General features: G+C 42.1%; 1 protein-coding gene across 7 annotated transcripts in view; it reads left to right on the top strand.

Annotated features, from left to right (window-relative positions):
• KIF13A (kinesin family member 13A) overlaps positions 1–26,217 on the top strand; it is a 197,382-nt gene that overhangs the window by 102,738 nt on the left and 68,427 nt on the right. For all 7 annotated transcript variants that reach the window (XM_090039264.1, XM_090039265.1, XM_090039263.1 and 4 more), the window contains exons 5-11: positions 7,477–7,569; positions 8,170–8,350; positions 9,965–10,052; positions 12,258–12,392; positions 12,830–12,942; positions 24,009–24,120; positions 25,591–25,803. In XM_090039264.1, coding sequence (XP_089895390.1) covers positions 7,477–7,569; positions 8,170–8,350; positions 9,965–10,052; positions 12,258–12,392; positions 12,830–12,942; positions 24,009–24,120; positions 25,591–25,803 — 935 coding nt within the window. The remainder of the gene's footprint in view (positions 1–7,476; positions 7,570–8,169; positions 8,351–9,964; positions 10,053–12,257; positions 12,393–12,829; positions 12,943–24,008; positions 24,121–25,590; positions 25,804–26,217) is intronic.

Raw genomic sequence — 26,217 nt, 5'->3', positions numbered from 1 at the left:
AGCTCCCTGTGGCTTTCGACACAGAAGTCCCAGGAGGTTTTCTCTCAAGAATTTGGGGTGCTGTTTCTCTGAACCCCCTGAACCTGTCTTGTTGAAAGTTGGCAGGCTTTGTGGGCTCCTCAGGAGCTACCATTCCTGCAAGTTTGAGCTTCCTGTGGCTTTGCACATAGAAGTTACAGGTGGTTTGCTCTCAAGGTTTGCTCTCAACCTATCTTGTTGAAATGTGGCACGATTTGTGGGCTCCTCAGGAGCTATGATTTTTGCAGGCTTCATCAAGATCAGATAAGAAATGCCAAAGTTATAGCCTGCTTCGACCTTCCCCATTATAGCCTATGAGGAAGTCGAAGCAGCTCGAATATTTGACTGAGCTTTGACCTCGAGTCGAAGCGGACCCACTTCAACTCGAAGCGGACAGCAAATCCAAGTGGGACCCAGTTTAATATTCGACATGGCTGTCGAATTGAATATTACCTGCTCTGCACAGCCCTACAGGCCACGCACTGTTTGGGCTCCATGGCATTCTTGCCCTGCAGGCATTGCTAGCTCTCTTCCTTCATTGCCATGTGGGCAGCGCGAGCTCAGCCTTCCCCCTCCATCACTCAGGCAGCGGGCTTACTGGCATCCTTTTCTCAGGTTTCGTTGTAGTCCAGAAGCAAACATCCTGCTTAGGAAGTTTAGTAAAAATCCAGTTTGAATTTCTTGAGTGTGTGGATAAGGGTGTGTTTTTAGAGTAAAGGTCAGTTAAGAACTTTCTTCACTCAGTAGGCTTTATTTGAAAATATTGAAGTCGACATCTATAGTGTCTGCATCTGAGGTTGTCACTTCATTCAAGAAGTTTAGCTTTGACATATTTCAAAATAGCATACTGAGTAGGTGAAAAACAATAATTTTCAAAGTGATATGTTATCATATCATGGGATGAATGTTCACAGGTGTATTTGAAAAGTTATTCATCTGTGTGGATTAATAGTTCTAAGAGAAGAACAGTGTCATACATCAGAGTTAACATAATTTTGTAATTTTTAAAATAATAATTAAATAATAATAATTTAATTATTTTAAAGGCTTTACTTGAAGACCTCATACAGGATTGATGCTAATAGACAAAACATTTTCCTTTTTCTCTATTTGTATTATATATAAAAGAATGTCACATATCTGATAACCATAGAGGGAAAATATAATTCTAGATCCACAGATTCCTCATGCAGTTTTGTACTGGAATTGGATTCTTATTTCATACATTTGCTCTCTCTTGGATTTTCCACAGTCTGCACACCTAAGCTTTGTAGTTCTGCTTGCCAAAGTGCATTCAGTGTCTCAGCAGGTTTAAATTAGTTTGCACCTTCATGCATTATTTAACTTCTTTTAGTTGAAAGATTAAATTTGGTGCTGGACAATGGCAATAAATGAGGATACTATGAGTAATGTCCTGAAGCTTTGAAAATAATTCAGTTGTGATTTAAGGATCTTATAAAGACTGAAATGAAGCTTTGATTAATACCTCTCCTTACAGAATATTTTGTTTTAAAAGTGCATTCAGCTTCTGATTTATGTTTTCAAAAGCCTCTTTTTTATTTTATATAGGAAGTTTGTTTGTAGATTTCATAGACATTAGGGCTGGAAGGGACCTCAGAAGATCGAGTCCAGCCCCCTGGCTGAAGGGTAGGAAGTCTGCTGGGGTCATAGGATCCCAGCAAGATTAGCATTCAGTTTGCTCTTGAAGGTGTTCAGTGTAGGTGCTTGAACCACCTCTGATGGCAGGCTGTTCCAGACCTTGGGGGCTCGGACAGTAAAGAAATTCTTCCTTATGTCCAGCCTGAAACGGTCTTGCAGTAGTTTATGACCGTTCAACCTTGTCACCCCTTGGGTGCTCTGGTGAACAAACGTTCCCCCAGATACTGGTGGTCATCCCTGATAAACTTATAGGTGGCCATCAAATCATCCCTGAGCCTGAGCTTTTCCAGGCTAAACAGCCCCTTGGCTCTCAGCCTGTTGTCGTAAGGTCTGTTTTCCTGACCTCTGATCGTGTGTATGGCTCTTCTCTGGACTCTCAAGCTTCTCCGCATCCTTTTTGAATTGTGGAGCCCAAAACTGGACGCAGTACTCCAGCTGCGGCCTCACCAAGTCCGAGTACAGGGGGAGAATGATGTCTCAGGATTTGCTTGAGAAGCATCTATGGATGCAAGCCAGCATTTTGCTTGCTGTACTAGCCGCGCCATCGCATTGCAGGGTCATGTTCATCTTGTGGTCAATGATGACCCCCAAGTCTCTTTCTTCTGTAGTGCTAGCCAACGTTGCACTGCCGAGCGTATACCGATGCTGCAGGTTTTTCCTCCCAAGGTGGAGAACCTTGCATTTTTCGGTGTTAAACACCATCAAGTTCTCATCCACCCATCTGCTGAGCCTGTCCAGGTCAGCCTGGATCACCCACCTGTCTTCTGGCGTGGATGCTTTGCCCCAAAGTTTGGTGTCATTGGCGAACTTGGCCAGTCTGCTTCTGACTCCAATGTCCACATCATTAGTGAAGATGTTGAACAATATGGGTCCAAGAACAGAGCCTTGGGGGACCCCACTGGTCACAGGGCACCACAATGATTGACTTCCATCAGTTACTACCCTCTGGATCTGACCACAGAGTCAGTTTCCCAGCCAGTGGATCATGGTTGACCCAAGGTAACAATTGGCCAGTTTTGCCAAGAGGTGATCATGGGATACCAGATCGAAGGCTTTTTTGAAGTCAAGAGATATGACATCAATCTCTTCTCCCTTGTCCAGGTGATAGGTCACCTGGTCATAGAAGGAAATGAGATTGGTCAAGCAAGACGTACCCGCAACAAACCTGTGCTGGGTATGCCTCAGGATGTTGGCTTTGGCCAGTCCATTAAGGATGGCCTCTTTAATAAACTTTTCTAAGATCTTCCCTGGGATAGAAATCAGGCTGATGGGCCTATAGTTAGGTGGATCCACTTTCCTCCCTTTCTTGAAGATAGGCACCACATTGGCCTTCTTCCAGTCTTCATACACTACACCAAAGTGCCAGGAGTTCTCAAAGATCCTTGCCAGGGGCTGGGCTATAATGCTAGCTAGCTCCTTGAGTACCCTGGGGTGTAGATTGTCAGGGCTGGCTGACTTGAAGGTGTCCAGCTTCTCAAGGTGTTCCTTCACGAGGTTGGCATTTATGGAGGGCGGGGAATCACCCTCACCCAGACCTCTCTGTCCCGTAGTGGTCATGGACACCTGGGGAGAGGGAACCAGCATTATGGTTATAGGTTAGGGGCTGACCCTCTCAGCAGCACAGAGGGATCTTGGAGTCAGGATTGACTCCAGGATGACTGAGTCGCCAATGCAATGAAGCAGTAGGCAGAGCCAACCACACACTGTCCTGCATCAACAGGGGCATCACTAACAGGTCCCAAGAGGTCTTGCTCCCCTCTATGCAGCGCTGGTCAGGCCGCAGCTGGAGTACTGTGTCCAGTCCTGGGCGCCGCACTTCAAGAAGGATGTAGAGAACCTGGAGAGGGTCCAGAGGAGGCCACTCGTATGGTTGAGGGCCTCTGTGGCCAGCCCTATGAGGAGAGGCTGAGGGACCTGAATCTCTTCAGTCTCCTCAAGAGGAGACTGAGGGGGGATCTTGTGGCTCCCTACAACCTTATCAGGGGCCACCAGCAGGGACTTGGGAAAAGTCTGTTCACCAGGGCCCCCCTTGGAGTCACCAGGAACAATGGCCACAAGCTGAGGGAGGATAGGTTTAGATTAGATATTAGGAAGAACTACTTCACTGTAAGGGTGGCCAGAGCCTGGAATGGGTTTCCCAGAAAGGTGGTGCTCTCACCTTCCCTGGAAATCTTCAAGAGGAGACTGGATAGGCACCTGGCTGGGGTCTTATGACCCCTGCCACCCCCAATGCTCCTTCCTGCCCATGGCAGGGGGTCAGACTAGATGATCTGTCTAGGTCACTTCCAACTCACTGATTCTATGATTCTGTGACTGACTTGCCAGCTTTATGGCGGATGGTGAGGGTGATCAGCTCGTGGTCACTGTTGCCCAGCTTTCCATCAATCACTAGGTTGCCGATTAGATCATCCCCAGTAGCCAGTACCAGGTTGACCAGCGCTGTATTGTAAATACAATTTCAAGATGGCATATTTTATCACCAGAGAATAGCAGGTTCAGACTGCCAGAGTATTCATTAACATGCCCATTTCAGCATCCATGTTATAAAGAGTTGTTTCCCACTTTGCTGTTTCTGCTGAACTTCCCAAAGGTGGTGTAATCAGAAGCCAGAGCATACAGCAATGCTCTGAGAGTTTTAAAGTAACTGGCTTGATTCCAAATTGATGGCGCCATAATTTTCACTTCCTTTATTTAAAAAAATAGTGATACTTTACAGCATTGAGCACTATCTTGAGAGCTGGGGAAACCTCTGTTCTGTTCCAAGCTCCATTGCAAATTTAAACAGTAAAAAAAGATAAATGAATCTACTGCATCAGTAAAATGGGATTTTAATAATGCCTAATCACTTCCTCCCCTAAAAGTTATTTGAAGTCTACAGACGAAAAAAATTACATAAATGAAAGATATGAACCATGGACAGCATAGGATTACTGAACACACATGTACAGTGGTATAATATAAAACAACTGTACCTGTTTTCTATAACCACAAATTTACATAGGTGTCATTTTGTATCATTCTTTTAGATGTTGTGATGACTGAACTTGTAACCCCCTAATGAAATCCACTTATACAAGGGAGAAGCAGTGAGGTGTCTGTGGGAATGATAATGCAAAATTTCCTAATTTCCATTTAGCTATCAACAAAATAGGTCTCCATTAGCAAAACTGTTGCATGTAGTGGGAATTTAAATGTCTCTGTTTTCTTGTGAATGCAATTTGAAAGCAAGCTTAATCTTACCCCATGATAGTTCAGTTGACTAGATTAAACATTATTCTGTTTAATGACCTATCCATCTGTGTTAGTGTGTTTCTGCTTTTAAAAGTGATACTAAAAATGGCATTTTAGGAGGTATATAGTGATTGCTTCCAGATCAAGCACCTACCTCTCCATTTAAAATTAAATGTTTGCTGATCTCAGGACCTACAACGATTCCAGCTGGTTTGAGAGAGTTAAGCTCTCTCTTCCCCCTCCCTCCCTCCTTCCTTCCCTCCCTCCCCCCATTTGTCAGCCTTAATGATTCTGTAGGTCAGATTAATATACATCAATGCATACCCTATTTTATACCTTCTGTTGTTTGCATGTTCTGTTTAGAACAGGAGGGAAGTCCTTTTTTTTGGTCTGTTACTGATCAAAAGTGAGTGGTACAAGTTTTTCATTTTGAAAAGCAATTTTAACTTCTCCACATGTTCTATCCAGAATTGTATGTTTTTTCTCTTTGAAATAATTCCCTTCAGCCTCATTCAGCATGAGACTGCATTCTTATTTGGCAAAAAAGCAAGTGGCTTCATGTGAAATGAATGCTTTAGTTGTTTTAGAAATGTGCCATCAGGAACTGGCTGGAGAAGCTAGTTTTTTGCTTTGTTCCTCTTCATTAGAGTCTCTGACTTCTTTACCCACCTCTGTTCTCTAGCTTAATTTTTCTAGAGCACCTGTTGCCACAGCATCTCAGGAACAGATATCTCCATTAGTTACTGTAGAGCTGATTGTGATATTGTGCAAGGTTATGACTTCAACCAAGAAATAAGCTGCAGGAGGATAAAAATTCAAGCTACAAAAGACCCTATTTTCAACGTCATTTCCTAGTATTCATAATATGGGGTGGGGGGAGGAGAGTGCATGTTTCAGCAGAATTGTTTCTAGGGCATCAAGTGATTCTAAAAATGTCTTCATCTGACAAACTTTTGGTGCAGAAAACCTGTACAGAAACAAGGGAAATGCTGATTATTTCTAGCTGCTAACTAGTAATGAAGTGTCTGTAAACATGACTCATTTCAAACTGCTGAGGATAACTGCAACTGAATGCCATCTTACTCAGTATATATATTATAAATTAATTAAAGCATGCTATGTGATATAAATCAAGGCATATACAATGCTAACAGGTAAAAATGGAAACATATGCACACTATTTTTGAGTTTAGATCATTGTATCTCCTGTTATATTTAAGATGCATAGTTTACAAAATAGACTGCCTAGCCTTCAAGTATTATGTACGGTATATCTTTATACATTGAGGTTATTGGAAAACAAGAGAGTCTCCTCTGTTCATAATCTGTCCTGTGTAGTTGTGTGTATGTTGTATAAATGTTGACCTAGAAAATATATATGATCTGAGAAATGTTAAATTAATCAGTATATCTGTTAACTAAAGTTGGTCACTTGCACTTCAAGTTTTTTCAGCAGCCTAAGTCCTAAATGAGAAAGAAATAGATGACTATCAATATTTTAAAAAAACCCACTAGGCATTAAGTATAATAAAAAGCAGACCCCCAAAGTAGACATAAATACCATCGTGAGCTCAGTTACGCTTATTTTAGGACTAGATGCAGATGGCACCTTTCCCAGGTCAGAGCTCAAAATACATGATACACTGACCCTGTTGGTAGCATACGAATTCTGAACTTTCTGATAACAACCACTGTTCCTGCTTGCATGTCCTGGCTCAAAGAGCTTAAAGCACATGCTAGATCTTAAAGCGAGCTCAAAGCCTGATATTTCGTATCTGATATTTTAAAGAAAGACTTGTTAGAAAAAGTTAGATTTAGATTCAGTCAATCAACCCACTAGTATGAATGTCATCCTCAGACACCAGTCTAAATGTTTTCATCTTGTTCAAAGTGTCACCTTGACATCAAGTTAAAAATAGTTGGTTTTTAGTGGAAATGGGAGCCAGTTTACAAGAAAGTAACTCGAACAAATTCTACTAGAGCAGAGGCTCCCAAATTTTTTCTTATTGGGTATCCCCTTCCAGATTTACCTGCTGCCTGCATATCCCTACCAGTATACAGTATACATTTTAACCCATTAAGTGCCAATTATTGTTATAATGAAAATTAAATCTGCCATTACACAATTTCCCCTGTCTACCCCTCAGATGTCTTGCATATCCCCAGGGATACCTGTACCACAGTTCGGGAAGCCCTGTATTAGAGTGTTCTGTATTTGTCTCTAATTTACTGATGTTTCAGTATATTGCAGTTTTGTTACAGCATTCTACATTTTGGTCCAGAATGCACGTTAGCCAAAATATTTGCAGTTGTTTGCCTAAAATTAGCCACCTGTGTAACTTATTTAGACAACTGAATGTGGCTGGAATAGCTGGTCTTAGTCTGCTGGGTTTTAAATTTTAGCTATTTTATTTTTTATATCTTTTTTCCTTTTAATCATAGACTCAAAAGGAAATGTATCCTAAATTAAATTTCCTCATTAATAATTTTTTTACTAATGTTTCAAGAATCCTGTTCCTTTATATACAATTCTCTAACATTAAAAAAGAAAAACATTTTATTTTGTAGGTCAAGAAGTGGTGTTCAAGTGCCTTGGAGAAGGAATTCTTGAAAAGGCCTTTCAGGGATATAATGCGTGTATTTTTGCCTATGGACAGACAGGTGAGAGGTTCTCTGCTTGTTGTGAGGGAAAGGGGAAGAAAGCTTTTTGGGGCAAAAATAGAACAACAGTGTTAAAACTAAAAACTCTCTAAACAAGGCTGTTTTATTTCAGTATTATTTTCTATTTGGTTTTAAGTGAATTCAGTGGTTGATTGATGGCTCCGGAGATTGAAATAGTCTTTCTTTAAACGCACAATGGTTTCAGCCAGGGGAGTGGTGATATAGCATTCCCTCCACAACTGTCAGTGTGTTTTTTAGTTTCTACCTGCTGGGACCACCCTCCAGGATAGAAAGCGCAGTTCGTACTCCAGCTTATTCAGCCTTTTGTGTGTCTGCCAAGACTGTCACAAGAGGTGCCCAATTAATGGCCACTGTGTTGAGGGGCTTATGAAAGATTTCTCTGTTGGCATACCTGCATGTCTCAGTGTATAGTCAGAGGAACAGACTGACTGTTTGGAATCCTCTCAGTTATGTTTTTCTTTTATGTGCTCTTGGAAGAACAAAAGGAGAGAAGAATGTGTGTCGCAGGAACAAATTAGTGACTCTTTCAGACATTTCAGGATGCTATAAACATTCCGTTACTTTTCCCCTTCCCTCTAGGTTCAGGAAAATCCTTCTCGATGATGGGCAACGCGGAGCAGCTGGGCCTGATTCCACGGCTCTGCTGTGCTTTATTTCAGAGAATCTCTAGAGAAGAAAATGAGTCTCATACCTTTAAAGTTGAAGTATCCTATATGGAAATCTATAATGAGAAGGTCAGAGATCTGTTAGACCCCAAAGGGTAAGTCATTTTTCCATTTTAGTTGAAACTGAAACATAGAAATAATCAGTTGGAGGGCTGAGGGAAACTACTTCAGTTTGTTTAATTATGTGTGTTGTTTAGAAAAAAGCATAAATCCAAAATGTTAGAAAGTAAGTCCTTGTAGTACCAGGTGTGTAAAACCTAAAGTTTTGGTTGCATACTGACTTTTTATTTGATTATGGCTTAAAATACTACTTTCTTAACCAATCGCTTTGTCCACAGTGGAAAATAGACTCACCTTTTTTGGATAACTGGGGCATATTTAATGGGGCTATTTAATTAGCTGACAACCTAGACATCGTATTGTTCTACCCCCTGCTCCAAGGCAGCCTCATTGTCCATACCAGCCTAGGCAAATATTTATCCAACCTCTGCATAAAAATTATGGAGATTAAAAATGATTCCTTCACTCCATGAAGGATTGAACCAGCATGAGGAAACCACACTGTATTTCAAACCCCACATCTTATCAGCTGGACGCTCACAGTATATAATATTATATAGGATTGCCTCAAACTTGTTAGATGACTTGACCTCCCTTCCCCTTCAGAAAACTACTTCCTAAAAATAGATATAAACCTATATAAGCCCTTATTCCCTTTGTATATAGCCAGTTGCCTTCTATTGCTAAACTTTAGTGATGACCCTTGCATCTTTCTCCCTTTCTGCTTTTCTGTATTTAATAAGATGAGTGACTGTATGAACAAATATCTAAGAATAAAAACAGAGATGTTCTTTAGAGCCTGTTACACATTATATACAGAATTAGGTATGAACAGGGAGTGAAATATTGGGAAGTGTTCTTTTGTATGGGTACTTGGAAGCCTAAACCATCTGTTTCTGCAGAATGTAACCTTTTGTTAAAAATGTCACTCTAATAGTTACAAAAATACCTGTATGAATAAAAAATAATACTATGCTGACTTCTGGGGTATGCAGACAATTGCCAGCATCTGTACTAATTCATGTTTGTAGCTTTCCCGTGCAGGATTGAAATGAAGGAAAGTCAGTTTCACCACTATCATTCAGAACCCTGTGCAGTAGTGACTCTGATCAGAAATCATGCCATTTTCATGCCTCTGCTGCTTGGAAAAGCTATTCAGCAGGATTCACAGTGTAGAGAACTGGAATACAAAAAGGAAGAAGGGAAATGCAGTCACCTCCTTCAGTAATATAATAGCCATGGCTGGACTGACACACAAGTTTCTTTCAGTCTTGGATCCAAGCTTTTAGAGCCTAAACTTATGATGCTTGAGTAAATTGTGCTGAGGTTGAGACTTTCAGCAGGGTTTTACTGATAGTCATCTGCATATGTTATATTCTGTATCTTCCCTAATAAATGGCTTAGCTCTTTGGTTATGAGAGCTCTGTTACATTTTTCAGCCTCTGAGCATGAACATACACCTGATATGTATGGTTTATGTGGAAAATGCTTTGCCTATTACTTTAATCATTAACACAGGATTTAACAGGTGGCTCTCTGTTGTATAGCTACTGCACTGGCATTTCAAACAATCTTTCATTTTAACCAGAAAAACTCATAATTGTAATGCTGCTAGAAGCTTTTGAATAACTTGCTGTTTTGTTCCAAAGGAGCCGGCAGTCCCTTAAGGTTCGAGAGCACAAAGTCTTGGGGCCATATGTAGATGGCTTGTCTCAGCTGGCTGTTACTAGCTTTGAGGTAAGTGTAGTTGAATAATAAGTAAAAAGCATCTCTCTAAGTAGGGCAAAGAGAAATTATTCATTAGTGTATAATCAGATTTTTTTTCCTAAAAAGACCCCTTTTTTGGTTCTCTGATATCCCATTATTCATTGTCACAAAGTTGACCACGACATTTGAAGACTAAGAAATACTTATTTCACTTAACTTTTCTACCCAGCCTTTTTTTTTTTTTTTTAGTGACATTAGTGAAAAATGTCCTACAATATAGCATCAGGGTGTTTCTGTTTTGGGAATTACAGTGTTTAAATCCAACAGTGTTTAAGTCCAAAATGTTTCTGACTACAGGAAATGTCCAGGCTCTCAAAGTACAAAATATTAAGGTTTCTAATATAAATTCCTATAATTGTTTTCTGTGCACTGGATACAACTTTCTTATATCGCATAGGAATTGGAATTTATCCTGACTGCATAGGGGGGCTGAGTCAAGTGAAAATGTTTTCTTTCTAGTTTTATAGAAAAATCGATAAAGGATTAAAAAAGGCTTTAATAAAAACTGCACAGAGCTGTTTTTTATTTTAAAAGAAAAAACCAGAATAAATCATCTGTTTAAGTATTTTGAAACATGTTGGGGACAATATTATTCTATGCACATACTATTAAGGGACGCGGGGGAAGAATCCTTTCTTCATAGAATCATAGAAAAGTAAGGCTAGAAGGGACCTTCAAAGGTCATCTAATCCACCCACCTGCCTGAGGCAGGTTCATCCCTATCCAAACTGTCCTATGCAAATCCATAATCTAAATTCTTTGTAAAACTACTGACAGCCATAACACAACACAACACCTTGACTTGTCACAGGTAAATCAGGAGAACCATGGTAGCCAGTGTCCTGCTTCTGTGAAAGGTGGTTAATGTATGATCAAGAGACCTGGGGTAGCAGGCCATGCCCCCCACTACAGAGGAAGGCAAAACCCCCTTTAGTCCATACCAGTCTGACCATGGAGTAAAATTCCTTCCTGACCCCATGTATGGCATTTGGTCTAATCCTGAGCACAGGGGCAAGGCCCTTTAGCTAGGAGCCTCTGGCTTTAAGTCCTCGCAGGAGCATTGGCACACCCAGTCAAGATTCCCAGTCTTGGGTGCAGCCAACACCCAGTGCCCCCAGAGCTTTATCATAGGCTTTCTGTTCTTCCGAGGCAGATGTACATGGTTCAAGGTACATCCTCACTTCCACTTAAACACCAGTAGTATGTGTGTAACATGAAAAACAAAATAAATTAAAATTCAGTGACTGCTGTTGCCTAATTCTAGCTATGAATTACCTAAGCTATGTGAAAACAACATTTGTTCAATCCTCTCCTATCACCTAGGTCTTTAAAATCATTGCTAATATTTAATTTCACATCAGCATCACCATTTTCATACACATGATTCAGAAGTATAAGCAAGCATGTGTATCAAACTCAACATAGTTGCCTTTAGGTTTTGTATGTGTAGAAAGCTAGTTTCCAAGTAAGGTAACCCTTTTAACCAATTAAATGAATTGTTAGTGCAGCTTGCTAAAGAGATGCATTGTATTTATCTGTCGAAATGGATGCGTTGGCCTGATTCCTTACATTAAACAAATATGACTTGTAACATGGATGGTATCGGTATATTCTTGGTGGCAGATTAGTAGACTGTTGGAATTGGAGAAAATTCAGAAATGGAATTATTTTCAGGCATCAAACTATTCAGTCTTACGGCTCAGAATAATCAGGGATCTGGGTTTTTCATTTCCCATGGAAAAACGGAGAAAACCACAGATCTTACCCTTTAGCAGAGGCAAAGGCAGATTTCTCATTTTACCGGAGAAACCCATGGATGTTGTAGTTTTGCAATGAGTTCTCTGCAGGCTGGCAGAGTTCCAGCCTGCAAGGGGCTGGGAGGGAGCAGGAGGAGGGCAGTCAGGCAGGGGGCGCCATGGCGCATATATGGCTGCCAGGCAGGCTGCAGAGCAACTCCTGGGGGGGAGAGGTGAGTGAGGGGAACCATGGAGAGGGGGCTTTAATTTTAATCACTGATTTTGAGGTTTTAATCAGAGAATTTGCAATTTTTTTTCAGAACATTTGTAATTTTTTTTTTATCAGGGAAAACCAGGATCCTTGATAATTTTGTTTATCAGGGAAAAGGTTTCATTCAGTTTTATCCTAATATCACTTCTATAATACGTTTGGTTCCAGGATATTGGGTCCCTGATGTCAGAAGGAAACAAATCTCGAACAGTTGCTGCAACCAACATGAATGAGGAAAGCAGCCGTTCTCATGCTGTATTCAATATTATAGTAACTCAGACACTTTATGATCTGCAGTCTGGTGTAAGTATTTGCATTAATCAAGTGAGCTAAATTTCTGTCATTCTCTTATTATGGCTGCTGAGCACTTAGCACTGCCCAAGATGTAAACCCTAAGTCAAAGGAAACTCAGATAACTCAAATGAATTCCACTATTAAGGTGCAGACTTCTATATGTGTATAAGTGGAATTGTCTAATCCAGGGGTGCTCCATCTGCGGCTCTGTGTCATCTAGGCATAGTGGTAGCACCACTCCCCCACTACCACATTTTTAAATCCTTGGACAGCCCTGCATAACTATTTAAAAGAAAATTCCCTTTTTCATATTCTTACATCTCAATATGTCATTTTTATCCATAACTCTCTGAACAGCAGGACCTAATTGTGTAAACGTATCAGGTTCTTCAGCATTTTATGTTCCTTTTTCTTGGTTACTTATCTCTCACATTTCTTGTGTCTAGAATTCTGGAGAGAAGGTCAGCAAAGTCAGTTTGGTGGATTTGGCTGGGAGTGAAAGAGTGTCCAAAACAGGAGCTGCGGGAGAACGTCTGAAGGAAGGCAGCAACATAAATAAGTAAGGGCATTTGCAAACACAAGAAGTAAACTTTAATCTACCTAGAAAACCTAGAATTTCTCTGGTCTCTTGCCTAGTTGTCCTGTCACAAGTCACTTCAAAGGATTCTTTTAGCTGAGCAGTTGTTTAAATGTGTCTTTGTCCAATAACTATATGCCTGACACACCACCTGTCTTCCTATATTAATATAGGGACCCTGATTCATGTATGACACAGGTGAAGGTTTGCTGAATTCTGTTTGGAAAAAGTTACAGTAGCACCCTTTAATTAAGAATCTTTTGTGATTCATTTACACACCCTTTTGCCAGGCCTATCTCCTCATATGCCAAAAGAAGAATGTAAACCACAAGGATTGCAGAGTCAGATGAATGTTGAATTGACTTTGCTCCAGTGTGTGCTAAAATATATAAAAGTGTAATCTGCAATTTAAGAAAAACAGGCCAGAATGAAGGTATGTAAGTTTAAAGTTGCCTAAAGGCATCCATGACTCAAGCAGTGACAAGTTGCAGGGAAATTTGCTTCCATAATTACATTGTTTTTCCTCAGAAGGAAGTATTAGCATCGTATCATCACCGTATTAAACATGCTGATTTCCTTGGGAAAAAGTGAAACACAATGCAGACAGTGTTAAAGTTCTTTTATAAAACATTTCAATACTTGTAAGTGGAGAAAAATGAGAGAGAGTTAAGCAGGAGTCATGCTTGCAGATTTAAAAAAATAGCGAATCTGTTTTAAAAGCTGGAGATTTTTAGAAGTTTTAAGGTACATACCAGTCTACTTTGCATGAGAGTGTCATACCAAAAAGTTCAGATGCTTTCACAAAAGGTTAAGGATCTCTATATGTAATGTGGGACTGGATAGCTTTGGGTTATTAATGGAGTCCAAGAAGCCTTTTCCTCCCTGTTGCTGGTTCATACCAGCTTAGTTTTGTTGCCCTGTGGGGTCAGGCCAACAGTCAGGATCTCAATATCACGCTGTTAAACAGGAGGGTGTGGTGTACAGTTGCGCACGCGCACCCCCCCCATTAGGCATGCACATACACTCGAGGTGCATACACCCCCACCAAGCATGTGCACACACACTGCCAACTCAGGCACGTGTACGTCCAAAATTACCAGCCTAGGCACATGCACATCTATCACCAATTCAAGCACCTACACACTGTACACACCGAAAGTTAGACAAAAATCAGTTGTGAATACCCACACACCCAATACACATACATGGATCACTAATTTGTATATCACACACACAATGACACACACATATTCACCAGTTCGCACACAAACCACCCACCTACACATACACACAGGTGAGTTCCTAACTTGGATGGTACGGTATGTATGTCTGTGTTTGAGGGTATACTTGGGATACCTGGGAGAAGGCTAAGGTGAGAGAGAAAGTGTAAGGAGTGAAAGTTGCTGGGACCAGGATTAGAACTGGTAGACTAAAGAGGAGCTGGGCTGAGGAACTGAGGCTTGGGGCTACTTAAGGTCAAGTGGCCCCAGGGTTACTTGAGGTCACTGGTGCCAGGGAAAAGCCTGGTGGCAAGGAGGAAGCAGCCAGGAAAGAGAGAGAGGCAGAAACCTGGGAGCTTGGGGCTGGAAACTGAGGCAGACAGGTGGGATAACAGGGGGCAGATAAGTGGTGGCAAGGAGGAAACAGTTAGGAAACGGACAAAAACCCAACTCAGGGTTTCAAAATATCAGGTTTATTAAACAAACAACATACTACACAGCCCCATGAAGTTATTGGTTCTCTCTCTCTTTCTCTCTCTCAATGGCAGCAGGAGAAAGAGAATCAGTAGAAGGGTTGGAGTCCAGGTGGGGAAGAGAAACAGAGTCTAAGTCCTTGGTTGAAGAGAGGGTGGGGGTGAAAGATACCTATCCAGGCTGAAAAGAGGTCTTTGTCCAGAGTGGGGTTTCCATCAGGGCCTCTGGGTGGATAGGTGGTGTGGCATGGTGCTGGTCCAGGTGGAAAGGGCATCCCAAGGAGTCAGTCTTCACTACCCATTTTTATGTGGCAGATTACCTCTGATCTCCTATGGGGAGGGCCTGTCCAGGCAAGGTCAATCCTGTTCTAGAGTGCTCCAGGTGTTCTTACTGAGCACGTGCAGCCTTGGCACAATGGTGGGTTGCCTCATTTTTTCTTTCTTGATGCTGAGGGTGGTTCCAGTGGCTGGGTCATTGGTCCAAGTATTGGTTTTGATGGTTCGGTCATTCAGAGGGAGCTATTTTTAGACCTACTGTCATTGTTTCTCAAGCACCTGCCTTCATCCCCATTCATTTAGGAACCAAGTTACATAGGAGGGGTAGGTACGAGTCATAGGTTATATAATGGGGCATGGGTAGCAAGATGGAGACTTGACAAACAAAATGGAAACTTGACATGACTTAAGCTAACTTACATATGTAGGCCTAAATCATATAGTATCAGTAAAACAGTAATATGGAACAGTAAAAATCAATATGATGGTAAAAATCAATAATTATACAATATAAAGAAAGAGAAAAAAACAAAACGAACACAACTTGCTACCAAAATAAAATGCTGAAACTTATCCTATGTCTTAGCTCACTTATACTTATCTATAGGGAATAGAGAGGGAGAGAAAAATTCAGAAATGGTTGGGGAAGGGGAGGGGAATACATTTTAAAATAAAAGAAAAAAAGAAAAACTATGGATTTTGCTACAGTTTGATGGTAACCAGGAACTAAAACTGTCTCATGATAGGTCAGAGGTCTGTGTGAAACTAGTTGGTTATTTGTCTGGTTCCTACAGGAAAAAAACACCCCTACTATTGCTATCCATGCTGGCAGTGTTGGCATAGCTACCAATAACTGTAGAGGCACTGAAGGACATTTCTGCCTGTAACCTGGACCTTAGGCCAAGTTTTAAGTCCTTTAGGCAGGTGGTAATATTAGGAAGCAGAATGCTGTGTCCTGCTACAATTTTTTTTAATATGGTGAGAGGGCCCTTATTTATAATCCTCAAGTCTTTCACAAGCCATGAAAATTACCTTAAAACATTTCTAAAAGGAGAAGAAATAAGAATCCTTTTACATTTGCTCCAACTTGAATTCTTGCATCCCTTTACATCCGTCTATACAATGCTCTCTGTTTGGAACCCAACATGGACTTCGAAAAGGTAGAAGAGAATTTTTCCCAGCATGATGCTGTGGTGTCCATCACTCTGCCTTCATTCCTTGGAGAATTAACAAATTCTGTAATTTATGAGAAGCCAGAGAACTGATATTTGTTTTCTAACTGATGAGAACAGAACACTTTTTTGCTGTAGGTAGGAGATGAACCATATTTCCCCTCCTTATTTGGAAACTGCGTGACACCTAATAATGGTTTGTTTCTAGCAGCTATGGTACTAGAGTAGCTTTTCACACTACTTACCTTTTTAAAGCATAAATAATATATAATACACATACGTAACACTGTGACTTACACTGTGTATGAATTACATAGTAAGTTCTTTGGGAGAGAAACTATGCATCTTCTTCCAGTTAACATTTTTTATTTCGATTTGTAATGTGTTCAATTTCAGGTGCTTGCATGAGGTAAAAAATGCATTGCCTGCCATACCACATTGCTTTGAAAGAGAATATAAAAATAAAGGAAGTACTCTGGCCCAGTATTTACAGCATTGGGCAAACACAGCAGTACAACCAGGTAGACTGAAACTCCGACTTTTTGGACATCCAGAAAGAATCCAGCCGGTCCCCTCAGTTTTTCTTGGCAGTTGTTTCTAGATAAAACTAAGCATTGTTAGTATAGAAGAGTGGTGGTTTTTTTCTTTTCATATTCTTCCCTTCTTTATCCTTTAACTTCACCCTACCTGAAGTGCTCTGTAGTTTTGGGGTGCATTGGAAGACTGCAGTAGTTTGGTTTTTTATTTCCTGTAATAAGTGACAGCTGTGTAACTCTTGCTAGCAGTGTGTTGGATATTTAAAATTGTAGATACTGTTCCTTACGGGGCAGATGTATACACTGCCTTCTCTTGTGGAGACATGATATTTTTCTTCCTTAATCTTGTTTACCTCAGTGTATTTAAGAGGGTGATGAGTGTCTGCTGCGTAGCATGCTGCATGGGTTTCAATTACATTTCTAAATCTATATCAAGATCTTCTGAAGAACTGAATGTGCCTGCTGCCCTTCCACCAGTGTGCTAGCTCCAGCGTTGCAGTCAGAGCTACTAGTACCCCTCAGTCCTTTGTAGCATAATTAATTTGTTTCAGAAAATACACAGATAGAGGGTGATAGACTTGAGAGGGTCCAGAGGACGGCCACTCATATGGTTAGGGGCTTACAAGATAAGCCGTATGAGGAGAGCCTGAGGGACCTGGACCCCTTCAGCCTCCACAAGAGAAGGCTGAGAGGTGATCTTGTGGCTGCCTACAAATTCATTAGGGGCATACAGCAAGGGATCAGAGATGCTCTATTCACCAGGGTGCCTCTTGGGGTAACAAGGAACAATGGTCACAAACTGGCAGAGAACAGATTTAGGCTAGATATCAGGAAAAAATTCCTCATGGTAAGGGTTGCCAAAATTTGGAATGGGCTTCCAAGGGAGGTGGTGCTCTCCCCTACTTCGGGGGTCTTTAAGAGAAGGCTGAATAGGCATCTGGCTGGAGTCATCTGACCCCAGCTCTCTTTCCTGCCTAGGCAGGGGGTCAGCCTCAATGATCTGTTGTGGTCCCTTACAACCCTAGCATCTATGAATCTATGAAAAGCCAGAGATTAAATCAGCTATTGGTTAGTGGCTTATCAGAATTAAACTTTCCTGAAATAATTTGTAATTTTGCTGACATCATAATTATCATTGCTAGGCAAATCCTTGAAAATAAAAAAGATTGGGCTGCAAAACCGATTTGAAGAAAGGGTTTTATAGTGCAACAGTAGTAGCTGCTATAGAGGGTTGTATTTACTGGGTAAAGGGCATGAAATCTGTGTAAACAGGCTGAATTTGGGCAGCGTTCTTCTTTGTTAAGCAAGTACCGTTTCTACTCCTGCTGTTGTACATAAGGAAGGCAAGGTGTTGCAAATGCAAAACCTGGAAGAGACTACAGGAAGCAAACTTACACTTTTTTTGAATAGTCTCAGCTTACTGGGTAGTATAGGTTTGGATTTTGGTTACAGGCATTATGCAAACAGTATCAGACAACAGACCACCCATCCCTAACTATGTGAGACAGTGCCAAAATGGGAATACCAAGTCCTGGTCTCAGGCTGCATGACTCCAGGAAAGCATTTGTCTCAGATTCCCAGTATTGTGCAGGGATCCGGGTCTTCCGTTCACCACAGAAAAACCTGGAAAAGTGTGAGTTTTCCTTCTCAGGCTGGCAGAGTTCCAGCAGATAAAGGGCTGCTTGGGGCTGGGAGGAATGGGATGCAGAGTATGCCATGTGCATGTACACACATGTAGCCAGGAATACAGCCCCAGGCAGCAGTGGACAGCAGCTCCCCCAGCATCCTGCAGGGAAGTCTGTGGGGGCCCAGGGTGAGGTAGATTGAGGATCCCATGGTGGGGGAAGGGCTGGGCCTGGAGTTGGATGTACTGCTCGGCCAGGGCAGTCCAATGGGGGCCAGGGCAGGGAGCAAAACAGAGCCATAGGTGGGTCATCCACCCCATGGAAGGGAGGAAAGCTCCCTGCTACTGTGCAAACTCCTGGGGAGGAGGTTATTGTAGGGGGGTGGGGGTGGGAGGGACACATGCCCCCCTTTCCTCCCAGATTTCTTTGTAGAGCAGGAATGAATGCAGGCTGCTCAGTGTGGGCTTGAGACTCCCCGCCCTGCCACTCTGTTCCTGGGAGGCCCACACTGACTGCACCGCTGCACCTGCTGCTGCCAGGAGGACAAGGGTGCCTTGCTATAGTGGCGTGGCCAACACGGTGGGAAGCCCCAAGCTTGCAGTGGGCAGCCTGCATATTCCCCTGCCTCCCGGAGGCTCTGCTCAGCTCTACTCTGGCTGTGCTGTTGGGGGTGGGGGATGCATGTGTTATGCCTTTCCATTTTAAAAGAGTGGTCACTATTCAACAGTGTGGACTAGATCAAAGTATTTACACATCTCTGGTACCTTATGAGTTTATATGGCAGAGCAGCCACTGGAGTCATGTAATTATTTTTGCAGCCTTTTTCTTAGTATTTTCCAGCCAAGCTAGACAATGGTTTTTTATTACAGTCTTACTGTTCTGCATTTTAAAGGACACTGTTTTTATTGGATTTGTTGACAGGTTTATAGAACAGTGATTTCATTTTAGTTACCTTTTTGAAGCAGAAATAATGTTCAGTCTTTAGTGTTAAATAAAATCAATACAGTTTATTAATATATTACAGTATAGTGTCTACAGCTAGAAAATTAGCTGACCTTATTTATAGCTTTAAGTGGTGGAACAGATGTGTGTGGACAGATTGCTTTATTTTTTCTATTAGTTGAAAACTTCTTTCCTTTTTTGCTTTTGCTTTCCTATCACCATTCACATAGAACGAGTCTTGGGGAACCCTTCTAGTTCATGCCTACTTAACACTCCTTTCAAATCTTGGCGTGTTGCTGTGGAGCAACGTGCAGCATGCTGCTTTGTGCCTAGCCCAGGTTCAGCATGTTGTCTTCATAGCACCTGGGAATGGGAGATCGAGAATCAGTTTTCCCACATGGTACTTCTGAGGCGGCTGTACTCTTCCACAGCGTCTTAAAATAAAAATATCCCTTAGTTCCAAACACTGTGTGTTCTGGGAGCAGAGGGGTGCAACCAAAAATGTACAAGTTACGTGTATATTTTTCAAAGTATTGGTAAGGCTTCCCTATATACACATCTGTCTGGTGATCAACCCCAACATGTTGAATCTGTGGAGTCTTCAGTTTCTTTTTGCCTAGGCAAGCTCCAGGATTATCTTTGGTCTCTCTGCACACTTTGTGTGTGCAGGATCTGTCTATTCACCATTGAAGTAGGTGCTCTAAGCACCTAGTGCTGACCTATCAAGATAGCACTTTTTTTTCCAGATTATTAAGTAGCACTTTTTTCCAGGGCTCCAACCTCATGGACAGTCTACTTACCATTTTTCTCTTCAGGGACATGATAGCTGGAACATGTAATTCACACATGCTTTGTACAGGTATCTCATGCTTTATCGTAATTTTAGATAGCATGAGAGTTCAAATATATGTACAAATAATGAACAGCTCATGTGCCATCCCCAGTTCTGTTTCCTGACCATTCTGGTGTTCTTAGGAATTGGCCCTACCTTCTAAAGAATAGAATCATAGAAATTAAGGATTGGAAGAGACCATCCTCCACCCCCATTCTGAGCAGGAATACTGTGGAGATCAAGTGATCCCAGCAAGGTGTCTGTCCACTCTCTTCTTGAAGACTTCCAAGGTTGTGGACTGTACCACCACCTTGGGAAGTCTGTTTCAGAGTCTGGTCACACTTACTATAAAGAAGTTCTTCCTTGCATCCAATCTGAAACCATCCTCTGACCATTTATGTCCATTGCTCCTTGTCCTCCCCTGGGGCACCCTAGTAAATAGTTTTTCTCTCGGCTCCCAATATCCACCCCTTCCATACTTATAGATGGCCACCAAGTCCCCCTCCCAGTCTTCTCTTCTCCAGGATGAACAGTCCCAGATCCCTTAGTCTTTCCTCCTAAGGTTTGTCCTCCAGGCCCTTAATCATTCTTGTGGCCCTTTTCTGGACCCTTTCAAAATTCACCACATCTTTTTTGAAGTGCAGCACCCAGAACTGGACACAGTACTCCACCTGAGGTCTCACCAGTGCCAAGTAGAGAGGAGGTATCACTTCCTTAGCTCTGATTGCGACGCATCGTCTCATGCATCCCAGTATGCTATCAGCTCTGTTGATTACAGCATTGTGCTGGTGGCTCGTGTTCTTCCTGTGATCAACCATAACCCTGAGGTCCCTTTCAGCCATTGTGCTGGCCAGGACATCTCCTAACCTATATTCATGCTGCTGGTTACTTCTCAGATGAAGCACTCTGCATTTATCCTTATTGAACTGCATCCAGTCCTGCTCTGCCTACCTTTTCAGCTTGTCCAGGTTCACTTGGATCCTCATCCTGTCCCCTAGTGTAACTGCTTTTCCCTATAACTTAGTATCAGGGGAAGAGCAAAACTTGGCCAGCGTGCTCTCCACATCCTCATCTAAATCATTGATAAAGATTGATCGGTGATCAGTGGACAAGAGATTGCATGATTGGGGGAAGGAAAACAGGTCTTATAAAGAGGCTGCATGCCGTGGGACTCTTCAGCCTGGAGAAGCACAGGCTCAGGGGTGACTTGGTGGCAGCCTATAAATACATAAGGGGTGTGCATCAGGATCTGGGAGAATGCTTGGGGTGCCCTGATGAACAGGCAGTGACAAGGTCCAGTGGTCACAAACTCCTGCAAGACCATTTTAGACTGGACATAAGGAAAAAATTCTTTACTGTCTGAGCCCCCAAGGCTTGAAATAGACTCCCCCTAGAGGTATTGCAAGCACTTACTCTGGACACTTTTAAGAAACATTTGGATACTTATCTTGCTGGGATCCTTTGACCCTATCTGACTTCCTGCCCTTTGGGTAGGGGCCTGGACCTGATAATCTTACAAGGTACCTTCCAGCCCTAATGTCTATGAAATCTATTAATCTATGAAATCTGTGTTGAACAGTACAGGGCCAACAAAACCCTGTGGGATACCACTGGCCACTTCCCACCAAGGTGATACAGACCTGTCCACTAACACTGTCTGCGTTTAACCCCTTAGCCAGTTTCCAACCCATCTGACCATGGACTCTGCCACCCCACAGTCCCCCAGTTTTTTTAATAAAAGTGTCATGGGAGACCATGTCAAAGCAAAATCCAAGTATATGACATCAACCGTGTCTCCCTCATCTAAGTAGTTCATTACTTGATCATAGAAGGAGATGAGGGTGGTCAGACGTGACCTGCCCACAATAAAACCATGTTGGCTGTCCTTCAGCATCATGCCTTCTGCCAGTCTCTCACAAATGGACTTGATAATTTTTTCCAAAATTTTACCTGGTATTGAGGTCAAGCTGACCAGCCTGTAGTTTCCTGGATCCTCCCTCCTCTCCTTCTTAAAGACTGGCACCACACTGGCCCTTTTCCAGTCTTCTGGAACCTCTCCCGAGCACCATGAGTCTTCAAATGCCTTTGCCAATTGTCCCGCAGTGACTCAGGCCAGTTTTCGTAGCACTCTCGGGTATAGTCCATCCAGTCCTGCCAACTTGAAGACATTCAGTCGCTCTAAGTGCTCCCTCACCAGTTCAGCATTGACCATTGGTTGGCAATTCCCACTGTCCCCTGCATCCATCCAGTATCTGACCAGGTAGGCAATCACCATTTGTATGCAAGAATGCTGATGCAAAGTATTCATTAAAGAGTTCAGCTTTCTCCTGACTGTCTGTTATCAACTGTCCCATCCCATTCTGCAAGAGCCCCACATTTCCCTTAGTCTTCCTCCTGGTCCCTATATACCTGTAGGTTCCTCCTCTTCTGATAGCTTTTGCATGTGACTTCTCTGGAATATGGAGTCTTTCTGTCTGTCTCCCCTTTAAAATGTTGGGTAAAAGACCTTATATTTTAAAAACTTCAGGCATTTTGTCAAGTGACTTTTTGATGTCCTTGTCAGGTGACCAAAGCCCCTGTCACCAGCACTAAGTGACTGTTACTTAGCATCCCATTAGGACAGACTATTCTTGTGGACAGTAGCTAGCTTTATCCAGTGGCACTTCCATGTGAACAAAGAATCATCCATGATTAACCCCATCTCATTACCCTGTGAAATTCCATCTGACCTGCAGGTAAGAAGAAAATATTGGAATAAGGCAAACCCCATGTTACTCTGTGACAGATGTGTATAGAGTTCCCTATTTGAAACATAATGTGTAAGCTTCTACACAGACAGATTCCCCAAGTTGTTTCATTTGAGATGTACATAATATATATTAAGTGCCTTAATTCTAGTAGTTCCTGTGATTGTCAGCATTAGTTACTTGATTAGTTGGGCATACTGAGAGAAATTCTTGAGACAAGATTTCTTGTAACCTCACACATTAAATATGCTGTCAATCGAATATAGTTGCTGATTCTGCACATGGCTTGCATACATGGTTTAAGTGTATTAGTAGTCCCAGTGACTTCAGTGGTGCTGCTTGTGCTTTAGAGTTGAGTATGACCAGGATGTGTTTTCATGATCAGGCAGAGAACTTAAGTGGCAGAGACAAGGACTTTTAACATTGTTCTACACAGCCAACTACTCAATAAAATAAAAGTTGTGAGGCAAAAGGGACAAGGACAAGACATTTTAACTTCTGAGGAAATGTAGGTACTTTAATAATATAATAGGCAGCCATTGATTTTTGGATCATGGTGTACATGCAAGAGGTCTACAGTCATCACACCAGGACCTTCCATGCATGTGCCTAGGCAAGAGTTTGGAGAAGTAGAGGCTGCCCAGGGCCTACCATCCTCCCTTTAGACCACTGAGACAGAATCTAAAGGCCAAACAGACCAAGTCCAAATTTTCAGTGCCTCTATGGCTGTAGCTTCTGCCAGAGAGCAACAGATAAGAACTGCTGCTGACTGTCTAATACCTCAGCAAGGGGACATTTCTGTCAGGGTGATGTCCCTTAGCCTTTCTCCAGTAAAAGAATACCCACAAAGCAGCGAGGGCTAGGGTTTTGAAGCATGTTGCTACATTAGTCTCATTATTAAAATAACATAATTAAAATATTATAAATTATAGAATTATTTTAAAATATTTTAAGGTGCATAAAATTATAAAAACAGTTAAAAATATAAACCGACCTCCAATCCTCTGGTTTAGGCTCATCAGCCCAACCATTTAGACGACCCTTTGAATCTAGTTGTCTTATAACAAATATGGTCACTTTTTAACAGGTGTCTTTAAAACCTGTATGTGAACTTGTGCAGACCACCAAGCCCGGGTGTTTCAGAGATACTCTACTTCTGCATTTTAACAAGTTATTTTGTTTGTAGTATCTATACAAAGCAGTTAATATTGTGTTGTTTTCTTAGGTCGCTGTCAACGCTGGGATTGGTTATATCATCGCTTGCTGACCAATCAGCGGGAAAGGGAAAAAACAAGTTTGTGCCTTATAGAGACTCTGTGCTCACTTGGCTTCTCAAGGTAATGGCATGGTCTCACTTTCACCTTTGACAAACTGACCTTATTGTGGTTTGGGATCTAAGCCTGCTGTTCCACACACACACATCAACGCTTGATTTTTAATACACCAGGGAAGTAGTTACCAACTTTTCAGACCTGTAAGCTGGAGAAACCAGGCTCGCATCAGAAACAGGCCAGTGTTCTGACTTGAATGTTGTGACTGCAGCTTTTCCCTGCTGCTATTTTTCCCTGCCGCCAGCTACAGCACAGGTGCATCTCCTCACTATGCAGGCAGAGGCAAAGTCCCCTGTTGCTGGAATGTCACTGAAGCCCCTTGGCTTCATGAAACAGACCCAGTGGTTTTGCAGGCTGTATGTTGCCAAACCCTGGACTAGGGAGCTAAGTGCGAGCTGTTCCTAATACTGTGGAAACTAAAACCTATTGTGCTGTTTTTGCTCAGACTGCAGTGGTATTTTGACCAACTGTATATCTTTCACCTAAATCTGTAGTGGGATTGAGTCAGGTGCAGAGACCTCCAAATTGTTCATAGATCAGAGGTTAACTAAACAAACCACTTTGATATCTAATGGGGGTCTGTGCAACAGGCCTTATTCCATTTGGATTTGGCCCAAATTGGGAATGGTGATTCAATTCATTGATTTGGATCACTGTCCCCAATTTGATTTGGCCAAATTGGAATCTAAAGGTTCAGTGCTGATTTGGAGAATCAGTGATTCAGACATAGACACAGCTTGTGAATGCTGCAATAGAGGGGCTGATGGAGCATCCCACAGGAGTGCGGGGGGGCCCCCACGTGCTTGGTGGCGAACCCAAAAGCGGACCAGAAGTACTTCTGGTTCACTTCCAGGTCTGCTGGCAACGTTCCCCCTCCTCCCCAGTGTCCCCCCGGCTCAGCAGTCAGCTGCGGGAGGACCCCAGGTGCCTCCTCCAAACCCTGGAGGCACCAGTTGCTGAGCCAGGGGCCATGGGGGAGCCCCCAGTGCGTTCTCCAGCAGACCCGGAAGTGAACCAGAAGTGCTTCTGGTCTATTTTCAGGTCTGCTGATGAGCACACTGGGCAGCCTTCTGTGCTCCTGAGGGATGCTTCATCCACCCCAGCATCACAGCTATCATGAGCCGCACCTGCTACCTTGAGGTATGTAGAAAAAACATTTAAAGCTGTGTCTATTTCCAAATCGCTAAATCTTTCTGAATCTCTCCAGTTTGATTTGTAGGGTTGCAATTCGATTCGGAGAGATTAAAGGGTCCTCTGATTCTATTTGGATTCGGAGATTTGGCCACTGAATCAGGTCAAATCTCTGCCAGATCAAATTGGGAATCAAAGCTTCGCACAGCTCTAATATCTAATAAGAGGTGTAATTCATATTTCAGATTCTTTCTTTACAAGGGCATATTATGATCACAGAGTATATAAAATGCTTTGTATAATCTGTTTTATATGCCTCAAGCTTTCCATGAATGTGCACTACAGGATAACTTGGGAGGAAACAGCCAAACTGCTATGATAGCCACGATTAGTCCAGCAGCAGACAATTATGAAGAAACTCTCTCCACACTGCGATACGCAGACAGAGCCAAAAGGATAGTCAATCATGCTGTGGTCAATGAAGATCCAAACGCAAGGGTCATCCGTGAGTTACGTGAAGAAGTGGAAAAACTGAAGGAGCAGCTGTCACAAGCTGAGGTAAAATTATTGTTGCTCTTTGTAGACAGAACTCATATAGGAAATGTCATGTCATAATAGGAATGTCATTCTCTGTGTAATTTTTACAAATCATGGAAAGGGTGCTTGCTTTATTGATTTTAAGTAATTAGTTTGTTTTCCTGAAAGAGTTCCAGCAGACGCAGAAATATTTGTTTATGAGCCCCTTGTGAGCAGACACAGGACTGGACAGAAGATGGTTCTTGCCAAGTTAAACTGTTTCTGAGGAATTAAAGAAAATTGGTTGCAATGTAATACAACACAGACTGGTTCTAAAGATATATAGAGTTTTATAGCAGGGGTAGATTTTCAGGGGTCCTTTTTTCAAGGAGTAGGATGCAGCTTAGTTGTGCAAAATAGGGAAGTATGAAAGGCATTAAGTCAGAGATAAAACGT

This window comes from Crocodylus siamensis, chromosome 3 (genome assembly GCF_052110815.1).
Source record: "Crocodylus siamensis isolate JL-2025a chromosome 3, ASM5211081v1, whole genome shotgun sequence".
Taxonomy (NCBI): Eukaryota; Metazoa; Chordata; order Crocodylia; family Crocodylidae; genus Crocodylus; species Crocodylus siamensis.
This window is presented reverse-complemented; position numbering and strand designations above follow the sequence as displayed.